Source organism: Caretta caretta, chromosome 19 (assembly GCF_965140235.1).
Source record: "Caretta caretta isolate rCarCar2 chromosome 19, rCarCar1.hap1, whole genome shotgun sequence".
Taxonomy (NCBI): domain Eukaryota; kingdom Metazoa; phylum Chordata; order Testudines; family Cheloniidae; genus Caretta; species Caretta caretta.
The window spans coordinates 12167161-12189784 of record NC_134224.1 but is presented as its reverse complement, the minus strand read 5'-3'; the positions used below and the strand labels follow the sequence as shown (position 1 = coordinate 12189784).

The following is a 22624-nucleotide window of genomic DNA, read 5'->3' as shown; positions in this document are numbered from 1 at the left end:
CCCACCGCCGGCAGGGGTCTAGGATCGCCACCTGGCCCCACTGCCTGGCAGGGGTCCAGGGTTGGGGCTGCCAGCCAGCTGCCTTGCTGCCTGGCCTTGCGCAGCCAGATCCAGGGTCAGGGCTGACTCCCGGCCCCACACAGCCCCCTGCCCAGGGCTCTGCTCTTGGCCCCACTCTGTGGAGGGGTCTCTGAGCCAGAGGCACTGCATATAGGGGTCTTTGGAAGGACCCACAATGATAAATAGGTGGAGAACCACTGCCTTAAGGGAAGAGGAGAATTAATCTCCATTCCAGAATGGACACAGAGCTGTCAGAGTGGGACTCTGGTAGCAGCCAGGGCTGGGGTGTTACGATCTGACACTCCCCTGGCACACCCCCAATCTCCTGTAATGCACCTACTGTACAGCACTAGGGGGTCAGGCCTGTAGTGCCAGGGGGCTTAGTGGGAGTTCCATGCCAGTACACACTGCATGATGATCTGGGCCAGTATCACTGCGGAGGTGAGGGGGAGGGGAGAGATGTCTTCCTACCCCCAGCTGGTGATCAGTGTGTGCATCAAAGCATGAGGATTGATGGCCCTGCTCGCTTTATCTGAGTGGGTGTAATTGCAGCTGTTCCTTATTCATGGCGGCGTTTTCATTCCCTCTCCCAGAATTCCCATCCTTGGTTGCTTCTTAAAGCAGCCCCCTGACTGGGAGTTCACCATCAGTCCTCTTGGTCATTCCTTTCCCTTTCTGTCCTTTGTTGGATGGCACGGCTCCTGCGGGCAAGAGGTGCAGTGGGGTGGGGCTTCTGTCTGCTTCCATGTGAAATGCATCAGAGCAGGTGTGTGTGGGCAAAGCATAGAGACACATGCCGTCTGCCCAGGCGGGGAAGCTGTCTGTCTTCATTTTGCAAATGTAAGTAACTCAACCAGGCTTTTGCCCCGGCCAAGTGGAAAAAACAACCAAGCAGGAACAAGGACAGCGAGTCCCTAGCAAACTTTGATTTCCAAGGTTGTCTCATCCTGGAGAAGGGTAAGTGTGTGAGTGAAAACGGAAATGGACAGATCTGTCTCTCACGCTAAAGGCATATGTAAATTCCAGGTGTTTTAAAGGGAGGGCCAAGACAATAGCACTCACTGCTGCCGGAGGGGTTTCTATCCATCCATCTCACAGCTCTTCACTGTGGTGTGTCAGTTGCTATCTCCATTCTACAGGTGGGGAAACTGAGGAACGGAGTGGGGCCGCTGTGTCCAAGTTGGTGACCAAACTGGGGCTGTAGCGTGTGGGGCTGAGTGAGCAGCAGTGCATCACACAGCCTAGAGCCAAAGGCATGAGGCATGTGTCCTGTGCCTTTTGTTTCAGCAGCATGCACACACCGTCCTGCAAATCCTTCTGGTGCCAGCAAACCGGACTTGCTTGGGTGAGCAGCTCAGGAGCAATTGTGGACCTGATCTTTGATGTTTCCACTTTGGAAAACATAATCTGTGCAAATGCACCCACCCCACCAGCTCAAGGTTTAGAGGGCTATTGAAAGCCAGGCAGGGCCTGAGCTGTGTTAGCCCTTCAGTTTAACTGCATTAGCTTGAGAGGTAGCATGCTATAACTGCCTGGACCCAGGACCAACCCGGCCCTGCTGGGGCTCTATGCCTGGCTCTCCCATTGACCCACAGTGTGACCCTTGGCTATGTCTTGAGGATCAATTAGCACCTTATAGGAGCTGTGGGTGCTCTGCCCTTCAAGCCCTGACCACCCCATAGAAGTCAATACGAGTTTTGCTATTGCTTTCAGTGGACAGGAGACTGGGTCCTTAGTTTGCCTTGTGCTTTGCAAATGTAAAGTGTGAGGTGTTGTTTCCTGGTAAGTCATGAGTGCTCAGACCACAGGCCAGGTGCCAGTAACTGTCTGGAGGAAATGTACCCCATGTTTGACCCATTTCCCAGGTTGAGCATCTTCCCTTTGCTTCCTCCAGACCTGCAGGCTCATGCCGAGAAGAACAGATGCTCCTATGGTGTCCCCCAAGATGGAATGCTGAGGTCAGGAGACGATGCCTTGCTTAGTAAGTACTGTGTTTATAACCTATGCTAGGAGAATGAGAGTCTCCGTTGCCCTCTAGTGACTGATTCACATTAAAAAGTAATTGAGAGCTAATTTCTCTGCTTAGGAGTCTTAAGGATGAATTTTCAAATATATTTGCAGGTGGGCACCTAATGGTGTTTTCTAGAGCAGGGTTTCTCAGCCTTTTGGATACCAGGGACTGGCTTGCTGTCTTCCTAAACTGTGTCAGGGAGATCTCCTGGGACTGGGCTGGTCCTCGGACTGGTCATTGAGAAACCCTGAAACTGCCTAGGTGCTGATCTGCATCTTTAGACACCTAAATACCTTTCAAATCTGGCCCTTTGTCCTTTTAACTCAAGCAGTATAGGCTGAGGCTTTGATCACTGAAGGTTCAGGGTTTGGGTCCCATCATTGATCCATGTTAGCTAGTTTGTTTAGCCAATGTCGAGGGAGCATCAGGGGAGTATGGAAAAGGTAAAAATATTAATCTGCCTGAACAAAAGGCCAACTCTTGAACTTCTCAGAGCATCTGTACTTTGGGCATGTGGTTTCGTGGGCTTTGGTTTGTTCTCAGAATCACACATGAAATCTCATGGTACAGAGTGGGATAGAAAGAGCCAGGGCAGGAGAAACCTGACACGTGACACTCAATTTCTGCACCTCTGACACGTTATGGCCCCATCCTCCTGCCAGCCAGCTCAAGGGGAGTTTCGCCACCGAATTCTAGGGGGATGTTAATGCAGGCTCAGGCTCACCCGTCCTGTGCTTCTGCACTGAAAACAGCTGTGTAAACGCTGCACCTCAGGCCTCACTTGGGGCTCTGAAACCTGGGGTGAGTGTGGGGGTGGTCTTCAGCACTTAGTGAGGTAGCATGAGCCCACGTCTGTGGCTCGGAGGTTTGTTGCCACAGGCTACCATTGGCCACAGAAGTAACCAATGGAAGCAGCAGTTAATTCAGTAACAAAGGGCCTACAGTCATCAGGAGTCCTTCTGAGGACTGCCATGGGCTTTGGATCAGCCCAGGAGCTGGGTTTGGTTTGTATTTAACATAATATGAAGAATAAAGCTCAAAGTCTATGATGGATGTTGGCCTCATTGTATGGGACTGTTGGCAAGGGGTCGAACAGGCTCTCTCTGGCACTTGGGGCCTGCTCCATTGGCCAGCAGGTGTTTTGCCACAGACTGCAAGGGGGGCAGCAAGTGACACTTAACAAGGATCTTGGAGGCACATGGATTTTTCTCTTTTCCTTGATTTTGTAGGCTTAGCCTCTGCTCAACAGCCTCCTTGATATTGCAATGTATTGAATTTGGCTGCTACCAACCAGCCTTGATCAGCCACTTTCATTGCACTTGGGGCCTCAGTGAGGTGTGTGCGGAGATCTTGGTGAAAGGGCCTTCTAACCTTCCTTGTCAATTTCCCATTTCCATCCTCCAGCTTTGAGGGGGGAGGAAACACTTCTGGTTTTTTGTTTTTTTTTTTTTGTTCCTTCATCAATTAAGAACTTGTAGGAAAACTCCATGCTGGAGCCTGGTAGAAGAGAGGAAAGGAGCGAAACACCCTAAGGAAAGATGAGAAAGCTGAGCACCAGAGGAATAGAGCGGGAATGGAAGACTCCCTTTGACCTGAGTGGGCTTTGAAGAAGGCCCCTTAAGCCATTGTATGGTTTGTGTGTCTGCCTGTTTATCAGCCCTCAGTGAAGGTCTCTCTAAACAGAAAATCTCTTCTTTGGAAAGATTTGAACTTGTCACTGTTTGTTACTTAACACTGACAAGTAACCCGCCTTTCCCATCCTCTTAGCCCATGGCTGAGCAGTGCTGTCCTGTTTCTGTTAAGAGCTGATCACCAATGTCCAATTGATTTTTTCGCATGTGTGGAAAAATGCAGGGTCTTCTCCGTAACAGAACTGCAGCCTGATTTGGGATACAGGGCAGGAGAGGTGAAGTTCCAATTTAAAAAAAAAAACATTTCTATTTCAAAAAAATAAACTCTTATTAAAGTCTTCAGGGGTCTAGTGTTTGGGGCCTGATCCACTGGTGATTGACATCATATGCAGACTCCCACTGACTTCAATGGGCGATGGATCAGTCTCCTGAGGATGCTCTCCCTGCTTCAGCCTAGTGCTGAATAGCTCAAGGGGAATAGTTCCCTGGTGTTGCCTTGTGCCATCAGTTTAGCTATGAAAAAAATGGACCGGCTGATCAATCACATTATAATCCTTCTACAGCTTGAGCAGGACTGGCTGGCAGCAGACCTTTGGCCCCCTCTCCTGGGGGTCAAGAATGAGTGACCTTACCCAGGTGTACTTTCCTAATGGCCTACCATCAAATTAGCCCTATATCAGAAAAATGCCTGTTAAGGCTTATAATGAGCTGCCACTCCATCTCTAAGGCTGGAGCTAGCCTGACACCTGCCTGGCTGCTTTATTATAATGAATTTCCTTAGCAGTAGGATAAAAATATTTGTGGGGTCTCTTAGCAATTTAAATTGGCTGGGGCCTACACACCCACAAGTGAGGTCCATTAGATTTTAACTCTACTTCAAAGGCAATGGGGTGGCTGGAAATACTGAATGACAGGAAACAAACGCAGTTCTCAAGAAACCAGCAGCAGGATTAAAGACGAGATGCCTGTGAAATGCAGGGAGAAAGGTAGCACTCAGCTCTGCCTTGCCTAGGATCTGAAGATGGTCACCTGCTAAACTGGGGGGTGTGGGAAGAGGCATTTATTTTTCCTGAGCAAAATCACAACCTTAAAAACCTGCACTTTGCATTCCAAAGGGGCACCGGCAAAGTCATTTACAGAATTGCCGCATTCCTTAATGACCCTCATCAAGGCCTGATCCAAACCTCATTCCTGGGAGCCTTTGTAGGGGCTTTTGGGTCAGAAACACCACTAAGTAAATAAAGCCCCAGTGGGGTGGTGAGTCACCCTTGGCCTGCCCCGGCACAGTCACTGACGCTGGCTCAATGTATGTACCCAATGCCAGCAGATCAGACTGGGCCTTGGTGTTTTTGCACTCTCGGCTGTACCAGTGTTTGGCGAATCAGGCCCCCTCTGCGCTCCATCATTTGGTCATCAGGCTCTACCCTGCCATGAACTACGTCTAATGGCAGTGGGCATTTGCTCATTTTCACCCACTGCTGGGTAAACTCCTGGTTCCATTGAAGGCAATGGAAATTTTGCTTCTAGGGGGCCAGGATTTCACCCCTTATGTTTAAGTCCAATGCTGTTTTTCTGTCTTTTAGCTTCTTCTTTCCCTTTCTTGGAAGAGTCCTATAAATAAAAGTCACAGGGTAAGAGAGACCGATGCAAACAGACAAAAGAACAGGGTTTTTTGTTAAAAACTTTCCACTGAAACATGCTCAAACCCCTTGTTAGTCAAGGAGGGGGGGCAGGGACCCACCAGTCATTTTTTGTAGGGCTGGTCAAGGTCACAGGTACATGCATGGCTGTGTTTGCAGGTGTGAGTGTGTACAGATGAGGGGCTAGGAATCTGTGTGTGTGCATGTGAATTTTCATGTGCATTTCATAGGGTGGGCGGCTGTGAATCCATATGTGTGGCTGCAGTGATGAGTGTATTTATGGATGGCTTGTCTACATGGGGGTCATCTAATCCAAATTCACTAAAGGTGTGAAGTTGAGGGCATTTAGTGAAACCACCTTAAATCCCTGTGAGGATGCTGTTATGCAGAATTAAAGTGGCCTTAACTGGGTTTCGTTTAATCCACTTCACATGGGCCTTAATTTGGATTAATTTTCCCAGCTGGCCCTGTGAAGACAAGCCCCGAGAAAGAGAGAGTTTCTTTGCCTGTTTCAGAGTAACAGCCGTGTTAGTCTGTATCCGCAACAAGAAAAGGAGGACTTGTGGCACCTTAGCGACTAACCAATTTATTTGAGCATGAGCTTTCGTGAGCTACAGCTCACTGCATTGGATGCATACTGTGGAAAATACAGTGGGGAGATTTATATACACAGAGAACATGAAACCATGGGTGTTACCATACACACTGGGAGGAGAGTGATCACTTAAGATGAGCTATTACCAGCACCCATTGTTTCATGTTCTGTGTGTATATAAATCTCCCCACTGTATTTTCCACAGTATGCAGCCATGAAGTGAGCTGTAGCTCAGGAAAGCTCATGCTCAAATAAATTGGTTAGTCTCTAAGGTGCCCCAAGTCCTCCTTTTCTCTTTGCCTGTTGGTGCCCCTGAGTGTAGGGGAGAGGTGTGTGGGTTGGGGGGGGGGAGGGGAGGGGGGGGCGCTGCTGGGATACCAGCCATTTAAATCCGGTCCGTGGCTGAACCCAGCCCGGTTCAGCTGTGTGATTCTGGCCTTGACTCACCCCAACCAGGGAGATTTCCCCCCGTCATTCTGTCCTTGAGAAGGTGAAAGGTCTGGGGAACCATGGAGCCAGGGCACCCCGGATGACAGGCTCCTTTCCGAGAGCTGCCTCTCCTAAACCCCGGAGAGCAGGAGCAGCTTTCTGGGACTATCCCCCCCCCCCCCCGACTTGAGAGGTACGTCTCGCTGCTCGTGGTAAGGATTTCTGAGAGAAGGGGTGCGGGGGGAACCCCAGCCCCCAGAAAGCTGCAGCTAACACCATTTGCCTCAATGGGTTTAAAATAACCTGCCCAGGCTGCTGGAAAGCTGAGAGGGAACCTCAGCCAGCGCGGCTAGCGTTTCCCTTAAGGGAGGGACAAAGATCGTGTTGGTCTTAAATCCCAGGAATTAAATAGCCCCCTTCCCGCTCCCGCTGACTGCAATTGACAAGACACACACCCGGCAGCTTTAGGACACAGGTCGGTTCTTGTCGGTCTCACCCCCGGGAGGCGTCCCCATCTTCTGGCGCTTTAAATCCAGGGAAATCCTGTTTTAAAAAATCCCACTTAACCTCTCCCCTTGTTCTCCCCACCCCAGCCGGCGAAAGGGGGACCCCGGGACCCCCAGTAGAGCCGCCCGCCGGCAGGCAGCAGCAAACCCCTCACACGGCAGCCCCGCCACGGACAAAGCAACATTTCCCCCCTTTTTGTGTGCACAGGACAATGCCGCAAGCGGGGGATCGGCTGCCTGGAAGGGAGCAGCCCCTTTCCCAGTGTGTTCACATGGACACACGCCTCCTCCGCCGGCCATCCTCTGCACCTCGCTCCGAATGTCCCCCGGGTTGGCGAGCCCCTGGCTGGCCAGTGGGTCGCTCCGCACGGGCTATCCCTGTCCGTCACCGGAGCCCAGCTCACAACAAGCGCAAGAGGTGCCCAGGGCAGAGCGGCCAAATCGAGCAAAAACAAACAACCTGGGAATTGTAACTGCACAGACAGAATTTATTGCGCAAACCCGGCTCCCGAGCGAGGAGATCTTCGCTCTCTGCCTTACCCTCCTTTCCTTGGCTTGTCCCGGGTGTTAGGATCCATCTCCTCCCCGAGGAGCGATGCCAGGGGAGAGGCGTCTGAGTCCGGCTTCTCTCTTGGCATTCACCGCGTGCCTTAATTGTATGAAATTAAATCAAGGTCCGCTGTGAACACGAAAAGCGGAAGCCGAGCGGAGAAGGAACCGGAGTCACCCCGGATTAGCGAGAAAAGCTCCTTTGGATGGTTCGCCCGCCGCGGCTCCTCCGGCAGAAGACGGGGACCGGGGCTGCTGCTGCTGGGTGCGGATAACTCCTGGCTCTGCCTCCACGCTTCACTTTAGGGTCTTCTGCTCCCAGGTCCCTTCGTCTCCCGTGTGATCGCGGTCGGCTTCTCGGCTCCAGCGCGGCTGGTTCGTTTGGGTTTTTTTCCTCCTCTCCAGTGCTGGGATCGAGATTCTCCACCCCCACCCCCTTCCCCGGACCCGGAGATCCCTCTTCTCTGCAGCCGCTGGAGATCGGTTTTCCTTTTTGCAGGGGACACAAACAAGGATCATGCAAAAATAAATAAATAAATAAAATTCAGGGCAGGCATTGGAGAGTCTTTGAGGGGGCAGGGGAGAAATCAGGGCTCGCTGGCCCCCCTCCGAGCACGACAATGGGAAAGTCTTGTCCTGCCCGGCTCCCACCTGCACCGCATCCGCGCCCGGGTCACGCAGTTCTTGCTTTGCTCGGCCCTAGCCCAGAACTGGCCTCACACCGGCCCCGCCAAACGTCTCCTCCAGGCACCTGGGGCAGAGGCAGGACCCCCGCGTCTCAGCGCAGCGGCGAGGTGATCTCTGAAGGGTACAAAAAAACCAGCCAGCCCCCTCCGCTCCCGGCAGGACCCCTTTCCATGGCAATCGGAACGAAACCAGAAATCCGTCTCGGCTCTGTCGGGAGCAGCCTGGCTAATCCCGATCCACCCCAAAGCGCAGCCCCGGACTGGGCGAGCGATGCCTTGTGCTGTACAATTTACTCTCTGCCTCTCTCCTCCCATCCCGCCCCCTCCCCCCCCCCCCATCAACCCAGATGATTCCGAGAGCCGGATTAGTGAGAGCGGCTCCGCCGTTTCAGATTACAGGGGCTCTGGGGATCGGCAGGCCGGGCAGGGGGGAGCACAGGGTGGGGGAAGGGGGAGGGGTTTTTGGTGTGGGGGGTTGTAATATTTCATTGAGGGAGGAAGGGGGGGCAACAGAGTGGTTTATTTAACGGCCTGAGAGCAATGGGAAGGGCAGATGATCCGGGGCACAGGCGAGGGGTAGACAATAGGGTTATATGGCAGATGATACCCCCCCCAGCTAGAGACGGGAGGGGGAAAACCCTGCCTCTGTTTCCTCTTTCTATAACACCTCGCTCCAGAGGGCAGCCGGGGGTGATCTTCAGGCCGGCTGCGGGCAGCTGCTCGGAGGCGGGACGGGTTCATGGGAGTTGGTTGGTTTGAACCCTGAAGGCTCAAAAGGCAAATAACGCCCCAGGGCTGGTTTGCTGGTTCCCTTTGGACCAGGCCGATGCAGCTATTTGGGGATGAAATGAGGCTGCTGCTGCTGATCATCCTCATCAAATTCCCCCGCAAGCTTGTCCCTGCATCCCCGAGCGTCCCTGTCAACCCACTGCAGAGAGCCAAGGAAACCAGTGAAGGGGGTGGGGAGGAAAGCCGCATTGGGGGAGGCTTGGCTGCATAACGGCTTAAACTCAGCGCATGTCCCGCCGGCGGTTGGATCCGCAGGAGTAGGGGCCACTTCTGGCAGCCTTGTTTGTTGCAAAATTGTTGGTGGATCCAAGACACCTGCCCTGGATCCAAGACACAAATGCAATCGGGGACCATTCCAGACCCCACAGCTCTCCCTCCATCCCTGCGCCCCCTTTTAAAACATGGATGGTAACGGGGGTCAAAGCCCCCGCCCCCGAGGACGGAGGTGATGCCCCAAACTGCGCGGAACTCCTCGCTGACACGTAACTTTTCAAAGGAATGAAGAGCGCCGGGGGAGATGTGTCACCTGGGCTTACTTCTGGCAAAGGAATTTTGCTAAAGCAAGGAATCAGGGGGAAAGCAGTTAGCCGGATAGACCAGACCCACACAGGGATCAGAGGGGGAAACTGGACATTGGGGGGAATTACTGTGCGGCCTTTGGAAGAAAAAATACTTCCCACTCTATTTATATTTTGAATTAAATCCCTGAAGGGTCCTTAGGACATACGTGGACCATCTCGGATCTCTTTCTGTTTTGATTCAGTCTCTCTAGCACGTGATGGCTTGTGGTCGGTTTGTTTTGCCTTAGGTGGAAGGATCCTCGTTTTTAATGCGATTTTTAAATGAAGACAAAACCGAAACAGCGTTTCCATTTTCGGAACAAAGCAAAACAAACCAACCCAGATTTCTGCAGTTTTCAAGTTGCTCGCTAATGGCCTTCTTCAGCCTAGATGTTATCCCGGAGGCCGAAATTGACATTTTCTTGTCTATTTCACGAAGGCTATTTCTGTGCTTCAGTCCCTCTTATCCTTCACCCTACTAGCCACCCATCGGTGTGTCCCCTGCATCCTTTTATGCACCTGAGAGATTAGAACAATCCTTGAGATCTGTTAACTTGCTAGGAAATAGGGCCAGGCATCCCCGCAGCTGAGGGCAGCCTCGCAATGTCGATTTATTTTTTTACGGGTGTGTGTGTGAGAGCGAGGGGGGAAAAATCTGTATATTTCACAGCGGCAAGGGAAGCAAATCCTATCACCCATTTAATCTCCTTCCTGATGACTAACACTTGATGGACGATTAAAACACACACACCCGAAAAATGTATTCCCATTTACTAAAAATCCTCAACGATTCTGTCCTCAAAAACTGGACAACAGATAAACAAACTCACGTGTAAACCAAACCAAACCCCTCTCGCTTGTGTGGCCCCACGCAGTGATGTTTAGCTGCACTCCCAGAGCGTACTATGGGGTTGGCCTCTACGCATGAATATGAACGGGGCCTGCCGTGTCACCCTGTGGAAGGACTGAACCCTTTCCGGAAAGACTCCTCTACGAATTCACCCGGGTTTCCCTTCACGCCCTCAGGGGTTGTGTCTCGCTGCCTTTCTTGTGTCGGCGACATTTCCCCGGGCTTTGAGTGAGGCACACAGCGCACTGTAAAGGGTCACGGCCATGAAAGCGGCAGCAAGCCCGATAAACAACCAGCGACAGGACCGAATAACAACAACAGCGGATTCCCCGGCTTGGAGCGGCCGCAGTGTCCGAATCTCCGAGGCAGCCGCTGGCGCCTGCCCAAAAGGTGCGGCCGCGGGGCCCCGCGAAGGAAAGTCGCACCGAGGGGCTGGCCGCGGGACCTTCCCGGGGATCGGTCCAGCACGGAGACTGAGAGTCCTGATTTCTGTACTTCCTGGGCGGCTTCATGGCCTTTGTCACCCCGCTCTTATAAAAAACAAACCAAAAAGAAACTCAAGACTTTTATTTGAATCAGACCCTATTAAAAAGGAGGGCTACCAGGATACATTAATTATTAATTAGTATCCCTATTACTACAAAGAGATTTCAAAGTTCAGAATCTTCTTCCACTTGCGAGGATTAGGTCGGATTAATATATATATATATAAAATCTACGGGTTCCCTGCTGGGAGTCAGCCCGCGTGTCTCCGGCTTCTCGTGGGGCTGGGGGGGGGGGGGGGGATCTCCGCTTTGGTTGCGTTTGTTGCAGTTTTTTTATTTCTGAGCCCGGGATCTGGCTCGGTGAAAAGCGACTTTTCCGGGAAGCGCTTAAGGGAAAAGAAAGTCTCGTCTGAAAATTCGTTTATGGGACGGGATCGGTCTTGGGAAATTATTTAATTTTGTTTGTTACTCATTTGAATAGAGAGAACCGTCTGCAGTGCGCAGAGAAATATTCACATTCGTCTGGGGATAGTTTAATCAGGGGGAAAGACGTTTCTTTCCCGTCTCCTGCTCTCCGTTTTCCAGAGTCCCAGCAAAGGAGACCCGCAGGCCCATTGCTTGGGTCCATATTTTGCTTTGATCAATAAATCCCGTTCTAGACTCGGTCGCAGATTGTTCGGTGGGGTGGCTTTTTTTCAGTCCCCAGTAAATATCCTTCAATCTTCCGCAATCTGCCCCGGAAATCAGAAACCCAGAAGCACCAAAAAGACCGGCTCTTTCACGGGAATATATATATTTTTTTAAATAAAACGTTCCCCTGCGATTGCACAAAACCCGATTCTCGTTTCTAAACTCCCATGAGCCGCGTTCCCAGAGCTGCTTCTTGCAGCCAGATTCATAACGATGCCCCAGGTTTTCAGTGGATGCCCTGCCTCTGAACCCGGTTTGGGTTTTTCCCCCTGAATCTTGAAGATTAGCTCATGGGAGATGTTAATGTCAGGTCCAAAGGGAGCCCCAAAAGTCCCAGCGATCACTAAACGGACAAAGAGAAGCAAAGCAAGCCCAGGCTGAAGCTAAAACAGCCGCACGCAATGACCCTCAGGCTGGGATCCACTCAGCCTAGGATTTAACCTGTTTCAGCGAGTGGGCGCTTGGGGAAGGTGCCTCCCGCTTGCAGCTGGGTTTGGTCAAGTGCCCTGCACCTTCACTGGATTGACTTTAGCAAACCAAACCAAACCCCTCTGCAAAGCACTCCACGGTGAGTGACTCAGCCCAGCGGCGGGGTTCACCCTTGCAGATTGTGCGTAGACCTAGAGCCCAGAGCAGCCTCCTGCCCGTCATCCCCCCAAAATGAAACAAACCAGAGAACTAGCTCAAGGAGGCAGGCTGCAAGCCTCGCACTTTGTCCTCACCCATCACAAGGACCCGGCTGGGAGTCAGCTGCGCATCAGGGGGAGATTAACAGCGGAGGGTGAGTTTATGGGCAAGATTTGCTGTTGTGGTGTTTATTTAGTCAGCTCTTAAACCACACGGATGGAATTTCTGTCGCTCCGCACAGGACTTGGGTGCAGGTAAAATGGATCCGAGCTATTCCGAAGCAGGAGGGTACATGTGGTGGGGAGCACGGGGCCTGATCCAAAGCCCATTGAAGTAACTAGAAAGACGCTGGTTGACTCCATTTGGCTGTGGATCAGGCCCTGGGTTAGATAGAAAACAGAGATGAAGCTGCTGACCATGTAAAGCCCCATGTCACTGCAACATTTATTCACTCAGCTCTAACCATCCAAGGCCTTTGTCTATTCTGCGGGTAGGGGGAAGGGTGGCCCCAGTCCCTCTTGGGTATTAGAAACAACTTCTGTTGTAGGGATGGGCTGCAGGCCCCTCTGCAGAGATCATGGGCATGGAGTTAGAGGGTAAATCTCTGGCAAATGAAGACATGACCTTGTGATTATTCCTCAAAAGGCAAAAGAATCAAGCTAGCCACAGCCTCTCTTCAGGTGGGTTTAATGCAGCTTGAATGGGGTGGGAAATAGGGAAAGGTGCTGGGAACACACTGGTTTCTGAGCCAGAGCCCTATAGTTGTAAAGGGTGAGGGGGTCACTGCACCTGCTGGTTTAAGGGTTTTGTTTTCAGAGCTAACAGGGTGATGTCATGAGAGCACGAGGCTGGTGCTCAGAACGCCTGGGTGATGTCAGTGGCTTGCTGTTTGACCTTGGGCAAGTCCCATCAGTCCTCTGTGCTTTGGGTGGGGGTAATGACAGGTGCCTTTGGAAAATGGAAAGTGCTATATTATTATCAGATGCAAATAACTGAATGTTGTTTGCTAGCCAACCCAAAACTTGCCCAGGGTGTCCAGATGCTACAGGCATGAGCATCTCCTAGAGTCTTGTCCTAGTAATTGCATAGTACTCAGCTATTTAAAATGGATGGTTTCAGTGTTGCTAAGGCCAAGGCTTCAAAAATCATGAATCAGCCCCACTCCGCCTCCAAAATCATGAGATTTACAAAAATAATTTTTAGTTTATTTTTATTTGCCTTTTGAGCCTTCAGGATTCATGGGGATTTGTTTGTTTGTTTTCCCCACACTCATGAGGGCTAGCAATATTGTTGTTTTTTTTTAAATGGAAGCTGAGATTCTCATATAATCACCTGATTCCAGGGGCTGGGGCTTTAAGAAAACCACCAAATATCATGAAAGGGGGGATAAAATGGTGAGAATTGGCCACACAATAGTTAGGCCGAATAATTTGGTTTTGAGCAGGATTTTGAACAGCACTTGGCTTCTGCAGAAGCAGAGTTGCTTAGTGCTTTAGAAAATGCTACTCTTTGTTAAAAATAAATGATTCTATTAATAGTAATATTTTCATAATTTGCTTTAAATTGAAACAATGGCTTGTTTGTATACCTACACCCCCAATTCTCAGTGCAGGATCAGAGCTGAAATAATTCCCCTGCAGTCTGGGCAAACCCCTGAACACTGCAGCTCCGCCTGAGAACCAAGAAGTGAAATCGACCCCACATCAACTGGGCTATTTTCATTGTCTTATCTAGCTGGAATTAAAAATAAATAAAACAAAAGCAGACAAAATAAAAGGGAAAGTAGATTTTCAAAATTCTTTCTGCACTAGCAATCTAAGGGTGCTCTTGGTAGCATAGGAATTTCAAAATATATACATTTTAAATATATAATTTCTTTCCTGACTCTGACCCTGTAACCCAATACTAGATTTCTAGCCTATAAAAAACTGCACCCCCGTTTGTGTAGTAACGCTAAACAGATCACTGATTTGTTTAATAAATAAAATTCTTTCACTTTCATATGGATAAATAATTTCAGGTATTTTAAAAGGAGATGTATGCATACACTCGGCTAGTACTAGCATGCTGCTGCCTAGATAAACAAGACTTGCGCTTATAACGAGCGGTATGTGCATCCTCTGAAGCCTGCTAGACCTAAACTCGATGTAAAACGCCTTGGTTTCTGCAGTGCGCTACAGCAAATCTTTTGAACTCGGCAGTGGTGTTAACTGATTGCAAAACCCGTTCTAGGACGCATGGTTTCAATTAAATATATCTTTAAAATGCTCCATCTGATCAACAACATTAACGCTTTAAATCACATTCCTGAATGACCCTAACTCACCCTGCAATGTTTTCTGAGTACAGCATTTTCTTCAGCAAAGGAATCCCTCCCCAGCCTGTACAAATTGTATGGTACCATTATGGGCATAGCTGGGTAGGTGCATAGGTGTGTTTGCTGACTCCCTGGATAGCAGGAGACAGTGATGGCCTTTTGCTGAGCTAAGGTGGGTGAGAGGAATGGGTGCAGGAGAAGGTGACATGTGACTGTACCTGATGGGATAATTTATTATTAGCCTTGCTGCAAAAGCAGGCCAGATGCTTCACACAAAATAAAGACATGGGATGAAATCGGAAGTCAATGGGACCAGTATTTCACCTACGGTCCCTGCCTCAGAGCTTACAGTCCAAATAAAGCCTTATTTCTTCTCACCACAACCCCTAGTCTAGTGGATGAGATATGACATGGGGGCTCTGACTGACCCTGGGCCTACTGTATTACACACAATAACTATAACCCCTGGTGAATGGAGACGGAAACACAAATCATAGGAGGCAGCTGCAGAGGAGAGAGGAGCTCCTTAAAAAGCAGGAGACAAGGAGAGTGTTTTCTTATCGACTAGGTGACCGAACAAGCTGAAAACAACCCGTTCTTCCCAGCCCGGGGCTTTGTGACTCTGCGCTGCCCTCCTGTGAGGATACAGCGGGCCAGAGCCTCAGCTACTGTAAACAGGTTTCAGCTGCCTTGGCGTCAAAAGGGCGAAGCCGATTTACTCCAGCTGAGGATCTGGTCCGTGATGTTCTTTTGCAAATGATTTTAACAAAGAAGCAATACAATCCACCCAAATTAAAGACTCTGCAAACTGCAATGCTCCCGAAGGAGAAAACCTAGGGAGTAGCCGATGAATATCTGTTATGCTAGAAGCTAGACACCCCAACTGAGATCAGAGACCTGCTGTGCTAGGGGCTGCATGTACACATAGTGAGAGACAAAGAGCTGAGGACTGAAGTAGACAAGGCAGCTACAGGATGGGAGAGGAAAGAGCTGCACAGACAGGGGAGTGAGTAGAGGATTCCAGCTTGGTAACATTTTCCACTCCGTTTACACTGGGGTAGTTGACCAGATGAGGCACCAGGCAGGGGCAAATGAGACCCGGGGCCAGATCCTCTGTTGTGTCATCCTTTATCCCAGTGCAAACTCGGCCTGCCCGAGGGGCCCAGGGGGCAAGGCAATGGGGAATCGGGGCCCTGCGTCTTACTCAGGTTGGTGTGAATCCCTTTGAACGTGTACCCCTGGGCTAGTGGGGGGAGGTAATCAGGCGGTTTCCTGGGTGGGAGAGAGACCGCGTGTGAGATGGCAGCTGTGACTGTCACGCCCGCTCGGGGGAAAAGGAGGGGGGCGTCTGTGGCAGCTGGGATCAGCCAGACGTTCCGTGGCCACTTCTGTGGCTGCAGCGGAGCTGGATGCATGGGGTGCCTGTCGCTGGGGCTGACGCTGCAGAGCAGTGCTTGGAAGGTGCTGCCCTTCAGAGGAGACCTTAAGCCAAGGGCCCTTCCCCTTGCTTCTGCCACCAGGCCCTTAGATGAGCTCACAAAGCATCAAGGATATTGCCTGGCATGCAGCGCTATGGGGTCCAACAGTGTCATTGTCCTAGCCAAGGTTCAACATCCCCTTGCTCAGCAAAAGCGATTCTAATGACCAAAGCTGCAGGGCCAGCTATTGGCCACTGCCTTGGCTTTCCCAGTAACTCCCTCCCAGCCTCTGGCCCCTCCTGGCCTTCATATGGGGGAGGTTAGGCTCTCTCAAGCGCTTACAGAGCCCAGGATCTTCCTCGGTCAATGGGGCGGGGAGTCTGAGCATGATGCGGTGAGATCGGTTTGCTGCCAGTGTCAGGGAGCCTCATTAAAATGGAAGGGGCTATAAATAAGAGATTAGTCATATTCACTAGATTGCATCATTTAAAGGGCCAGCACCGGTTCTGACTCCACCATCCTGGCATTACACTCCACAGGCCTGATCCTGCCTGTGTAAATCAGGAATAACGCCGTGGGGCTCCAGCCAGATTGGAACCGGGGCCCTGAGTCTCTCCCCTGTTCATTTTTTCTCTCTCTCCTTGCCCCATCCCCCCATCAATGATTACCATTGTGTCTTTCTGCCCTTCAGCGATCTATTTCCAATCCCAGGAGGGGGCCGGGAAAGGGAAGGGACGCGGCTGTTTGTGTTGTGCCGATATTGTCTAATGTGTATTTTTAGCTGGAAGTGATGAGAGGCTGCAGGAGGTCGGCAAAGGCTACATCGCCACCCCCACCCCGCCTGGCAGAGCCTTCCCTTCCAGTCAATTCGCCTGTCCGTGGGCCCAGGCTCAGCAGGGCCCATGGCTATCGACGGGGAATCGCAGCGCCCTGACCTTGATTGATTGGGATCCAAATCCGCTTGGCAGCAATTCATTTTTTGAATTAACTGTCCCCCTCCTCCTGGTTCCCTCTCTCCCCCCCATGCCCGCCACCCCCCTCCCAGCCTCTCCCCCACCCGGGCCTGGCCCAGACGGATGAGAATCTAATCAATATTTGTAATTCATTTCTTTTGGATGAGCCTTCTGAGAGCAGGCTGCATCATCAGCTCAGGACCCTGCCCTCCTCAAGCCGTGGGTCCACTGCATGCGAGCTGATGGGCTGGACCAGGGTGAATCCAGGTGTGTTTTTAGTGCTGGGTGGAGGCGGGACTTGGAACCAGAACCCAGCCAGGTGTGAAGAGCCCCAGGACATAACAGTAGGGATGGAGGATAGGATAGGCTGGATGTAGGAGTGGGGTGGGGGTGAAATTCTATGGCCTGTCACTGTTAAACAGCAGATCAGACAAGATGATCCGCATCCCATCTGTCCATAAAGCCTACGAATCTCTATCTTGTACTGTACTGCAGGTTCTTGGGTTTGATACGGGGGGAACAGGGTGAAACTTCCTGACCTATGTTATACAGGAGGTCAGACTAGAGTCAGTGGTCAGAATGGTCCCTTCTGGCCCTAAAATCCATGGATCTAGGTTGTCCTCACTTACAGGCAAGGGAGCTGACAAATTAGCTCTGCAGGCCTGCCGTGATCCAGAAAGCCTGCAAGCAGGCCCAGCCTTGCCAGCGGATTTCTCCGCACGAGTCAATAGAGGGCATCCAGGCTTCTGCAGGGATGAGGCTGAGTGGATGGTTGACCTCCTCTTTGTAGCTCGGGTAAATACATTTGGCGTTCCCCGCTGGGTCTTTTACTCCTAGAAGTTGAATCCTGGCTAATTCTGCTTAAAAAAAGTTAAAGGAAAGGCAGTGCGTTTAAGTCGTGGTTACAGCAAGACAGGCGTGGGAGTCAGGACGCCTGGGTTTTCTTCCCAGGCCTGGGAGGGAAGGTAATGAGCAATTTTTAGCAGGGGGCAGGGAGTCTGGATTTCTATTCCCAGATTTGAGGGGGAAGGGGGATGGTTCTGGGACCGGGAATCGGGTCTCTTCATTTTATTCCTGTTTGTGGGTAGGAAGAATATTGAGTGGCTGGAGAACTATTCTTGAAGTCTTCCTTTGGCTCTGCCACTGACTTATTGGATGACCTTGAGCAAGTCACTTCCCCTCTCTGTCTGTCTGAGTTTCCCCAGCTGTAAAAGGGTCACGAGTCAGCGTTATTATCTCTACCAGGCCAATTGGGAGGCTTACTGGGTGTTTTTTAAGCTTTTTGCAGTCCTTGGAGAAAAGGGTGCCAGAGATGAGCGACATGCTGGGATTAAAACGATCATTTAAATGATATTGATGATAGTACCAGCAAGGAGAAAATGAGACCCAGTGAGCGGGACCGAACAGGGATATTAGCATCCTCCGCTAATGCTGCTCCATGCTGCGAGGGCCACTCATCTTTGGTTATCTCTGATCATTCGAAGCAACCCATATATTGCTTAGACCCTGGTGTGCAAAGAAATCTGTCGGGTTTGGCTCTGCTATGGAGCTCTCCTGGCTTGGGAACATCGTTCCGCTGGGCTCTGACACAGCCACCAGCCAGTGTATCTGCAATAGACCCGGCCGAATTTGGAGAGCCAGGACAGTGAGATGGGGAAGGAGCTGGAGTCACTTCATGCCACGCCACTGAGTTCAGTCGAGTGACAAAGAGGCAGAGCTGTCAGGGTGGTTTGGAAGCTGATCCAAAACCCACTGACATCAATAGGAGCTCTGCCCCTTGCAGGTCCCTTAGCAAACCCTGGAAGGGTAGTTTTCTGAGCCACCATTGAGGTAACAGCAGTGACCATCAGTGCCAAGGTCTTGGATAGGATTTTTCTGCCTTCCTTGGTGTTAGGATTCCTCCTGATGCTGTGGGATGAGTAGGGGGGCAAGCAGGGGACTCCCTTTTTATTTTCACAGTTTTGGGGGTCATCCCATGACCCACAGGGAGGCTGGAGACCCAGATACCAATGTGATATGCTTAGTCATGCCTAATGAATAGAAATGAAAGCATGTTATCGGACAGCCTGCTGTCATGTGGCCCATTTGCACCCGACACCCCTCTGTTTTTGTGCCTTGTCTTTGGTCTGATTTTGGTAGGGTCTGCGTATGAGTCTTACTCATATAATAATGAGTCATTATTAGCTAGGTTCATTTCCCCTGGAATAAAGAGTTGGTGCTGGACCGGGCCAGGGTGCTCAGCACCTGGCAGGATTGAACTCACCAATTACAACTCTTGAAGACCTGTGAATACACACAGATGGTTTCATATGACCCTGCACATGGGGGGCCAGATTCTGATCTCCATTACACCACAGTAAATTCTGAGCGGCTCCAGTTCCACTGACTTCAATGGGGTTGCTATGGATTGACGTCTGCGTAGCCAAGAGTAGATTTGTAGAAGCACACGCCCCGTGGGCTTGATGCTGCAACCATTAAACCAGCTAGCAATCCCGTCGACTCCAGTGCGTCTGCATTGTGAGTATTGGACGACTGGGTCTCTAGCCAGAGCCAGGAATGAGATGGGAATAATTTCTCTGTGAAATTCTCCTTCCTGTGAATCTCCGTCTTTTTATAGCAAGCTGGGGGAGTCACCATGCATGCACAGAAATCTCCAAACCAGCGGATTCCTCCTGTGAACTGGCCATCAACATATTCACATTCTAGTTGCAATAAAACCTCAGGAGATTTTTCTTTTTCATCAGTCATACGCTAAACCCCTCCAAAATATTTGGCCTGGCTGCCTTCCAAACAATCACATGATGCTTTCATTAATATCTCTAACCAGACTGGTTTCCATTTTATTCTGATTTATCAGTTGTTACTGATGCTCTCTATTTTATCCCATCAGATCTACATTATATGCGGCCCAGATCTCATGATGATGAGCACTTTCGAAATACCTAGCAGAGCTAGATAATTATTTTGATTTTAATTCAGATGAAGGGACCTGCAGCGTAAACAATTTTGGGCAGTGACACGTGCCTAGCAAAAATGGGCCCTGTTTTGATTAGCAGCTTGAAGCTAATGCGACCTAGATGTGCAATAATAATATGGGTGGTATTCAATTATTCGTAAAGACCCTTGTTCTGCAAAGCTCGACCTGTCTGAGCAGTGCTAACCTGCCTCAAATTATTCAGCTGAGGCTTGATTCAAAACCTATTTAAAGGCAATTGAAAGGCTCCGATTGACTTTGGTGGGTTTTGGATCAGGCCCTTCCCTTAAGGGTTTTCAGAACTGGGGCCTTTGATTGTTTGCTCTTTGAGGCTGGGACTGTGAGCTCATGTGTTTGGGAAATGCTTAGCACATTTTGGGTCTGGTAATTTAAATATAATAATGTCGATATGCATATGATATTAATGACAATCCCCCCCAGCAATTTGACTTTTATAACTACCTAAGATAGGGCCCAATCCTGCAAACATTGCTCTACAGAAGTGTCTGCAGGGCTGCGCTCACAGATGGGTAGTTTTGTTAAATGGCCATATGTATTTGCTGCAGGGATGCTTTGGTCTGCTGCTCTGTACTGACTTTTACTGGAGAGAGCGGTCCCACTGGATTGTGTGGTGGTTGTGAAATTCAGTTACGCTGGGGAACTCCAGAGCTCGGGATGGGCATCTTTTGTGAATAATAATTAATAATACACCCCTGTTTTGCCATCGAAGGCTTGGAGGGTGCTGCAGAGACAAATCAAATGCCAGAATAATTGAAACATAAACTCCTAACATAGAAAACCCAAATAAGGGCAATTCTGGTGCCTCCCCGCTACCACAATATCAATATTTAATTTATTTAGTAATAATATAGCAAGGAAGGTCTCTCCCCCCCCCCTTTTTTTTGAGTGACTGCTAAATCTACAGTCCCCTTTCATTTCTTTTGTGCTAATAGCCCAAAAGAAGCTCACTTCTCTCCCAAACCCTGACATGGTGGCAGTCTTGAAAACCAGCATTTTCCCCAGAGATCTGACCCAGGCAGTAAACCCATGTCAGTACAAACAAGTCTCCATGGAAGAGAATGTTGCTTTGCTTCATTTTTCATAAGGGACGTTGAGTTTGGAGGTGTAAGAAATGAGCTTGCTCTAGGCAGACTGGGGGTTGTGCTGTGCATGAATAAAAGGGGTTCTTCTATCTAATAACCCTGTGAAGGCAATGGAGGGATCTCTTCTGTTGGGAGTGTCTCTGCTTTCTGGGGGGTGTCCTTTTGCACTGGCGAGCTCTGTCGATGCTTCAGCATGACAGGAGAAAACGAGGCGAGATTTTCAGAGCAGGCAAACAGAAATAAGCGAGCTGTGGCCCTTCGAAACAAAGGCTTCATGCAGGCCCAGTCTCTGTCACGGCTGCCTTGCTCGTTTCCCATCAATCTGCCTTCCCTGAGAGTTCGCAGCATTGCGGCGGGGCTACGGGTTATCGAGTATGGCACAAAACAAGCGTGAAGCTGAGCTGGCTTGGCAGGAGGGATGGGCTCCTTCTTCCAGTGCCTCATGCAAGAGATGGCATTAGATGGAAGCTGCCCTTCTGCGGGGCTAGAGCAGAAGGTGCTTCAATACCTAATAATGACCCCATCTGCATTGCACCATTTCCAAGAGCTCAACCTCCAGGCAGACGGAGACAGGGCTAACGGCCTGATCCTGCCAGGTGATGAGCATCCTCCAGTCCTGTGGGATTTGTAGGTGCTCAGCCCCTGTGAGGATCTAGGCCCTAATATTTTCTGATGGAAAGGAAAATCCCCCCTCTCTGACTGAGATGTTGATCAATGATGAGTCTGAAATCTAATGATTGCTGGCACTGAGTTTACACCCTTGCCTTTTGCCACAGGGGACCCAGAGTCCAAATCCCAGCTAATGGAACCGGCCAAATTAGTGCCTGGTGCAACTCAACTGACTTCAAGGGAGGATCCAGTGGTTTCATCCTAAGCTGTAGCAAAGGGTTACCCGTTACGTGACACCACTACACCAGAGGGGCTGGAATCTGTTCTTAGCTGTGCTGGTGTGAAGCTGGAGTAACTCCACTGAAGTTGGAAATGACACTGATGTAACTGAGCTCAGAATCTGGCCCTTTGCCTCTGGTGGGGTGTGGGACTGGAACAAGAGGGGAATGGTATGGTAGGACTGGGCTGCCTTGGCTAAGCTGTGTGGAGAGCCCAGAACTGGAGGAGCAGAGGGGTGACTGAGGTGCTGGAGCTGTGTGGGGCACAGGACTGGTCTGTTGGCAGAGCTATGTAGGAGCCCAGAGCAGGACTATGAGTGGATGCTGAAGGTCAGGAGTGAGGGGCATTGGCAGAGCTGAAATAGCCGGGGGGCTGCAGGTCATCAGTGTGGGGTGTTGGCAGAGGAAGAGGGGGCTGCAAGTCAGGGGAGAGGGGCTGTATTGTAATAACTGGCACGCTGGAGGCCAGGTTTGAGGTGCTTTGGCAGAGAATGTCGCCCGCCTTTCGTGAGCACTAAACACATCCACAATATTTCTTTTTAACGCCCTCAAAAGCAGGGTCAGGATGGCTCTGTTTGTCCACCAGCTGCACTCAACACTCTGAACTGCAATTGTGAAAACCTTAGTGGGACTTCCCTTAAAAATAATAACCTTGTTAACGGAAGGACTTGATTACAGTTTCAGTGATGTGCAGTCACTCGGTGGCCCTCCAGTTCAGTGATTCATCTCAAAAGCTGGGGAAAGGGGCTGGAATTTATATTTTATCCCCATGATTCAGTCTATTTTTTAAATTATTCCTTTTAAAGAAAAGGGAAGGTAAGAGGGGCTGGTTTAGGGATCTGAGCAGCATGGAACCTATTTGCT

General features: G+C 50.3%; 1 protein-coding gene and 3 long non-coding RNA genes across 5 annotated transcripts in view; 3 read left to right on the top strand and 1 right to left on the bottom strand.

The window, feature by feature from the left end:
* Positions 1-1891: 1891 nt before the first annotated feature.
* Positions 1892-3773, top strand: LOC142069583 (uncharacterized). The gene is made up of 2 exons (XR_012665493.1): positions 1892-2041; positions 3541-3773. It is a non-coding gene; the product is annotated as an uncharacterized LOC142069583 (long non-coding RNA).
* On the bottom strand, positions 2994-6928 carry LOC142069584 (uncharacterized). The gene is made up of 2 exons (XR_012665494.1): positions 6822-6928; positions 2994-5313 (listed from the first exon to the last, which is right to left on the bottom strand). It is a non-coding gene; the product is annotated as an uncharacterized LOC142069584 (long non-coding RNA).
* On the top strand, positions 6322-7968 carry LOC125624851 (uncharacterized). Of its 2 annotated transcripts, none has more exons than XR_012665495.1 (2): positions 6322-6559; positions 7547-7968. It is a non-coding gene; the product is annotated as an uncharacterized LOC125624851 (long non-coding RNA). The 2 variants fall into 2 exon arrangements; XR_007353405.2 differs by lacking the exon at positions 6322-6559 and adding an exon at positions 6606-6841.
* Positions 7969-12126: 4158 nt separating this feature from the next.
* Positions 12127-22624, top strand: part of LOC125624850 (mitochondrial peptide methionine sulfoxide reductase) — a 71170-nt gene continuing 60672 nt past the window's right edge. Inside the window, exon 1 of the mRNA XM_048826136.2 lies at positions 12127-12262. Coding sequence (XP_048682093.2) covers positions 12142-12262 — 121 coding nt within the window. The 5' untranslated portion in view covers positions 12127-12141. The remainder of the gene's footprint in view (positions 12263-22624) is intronic.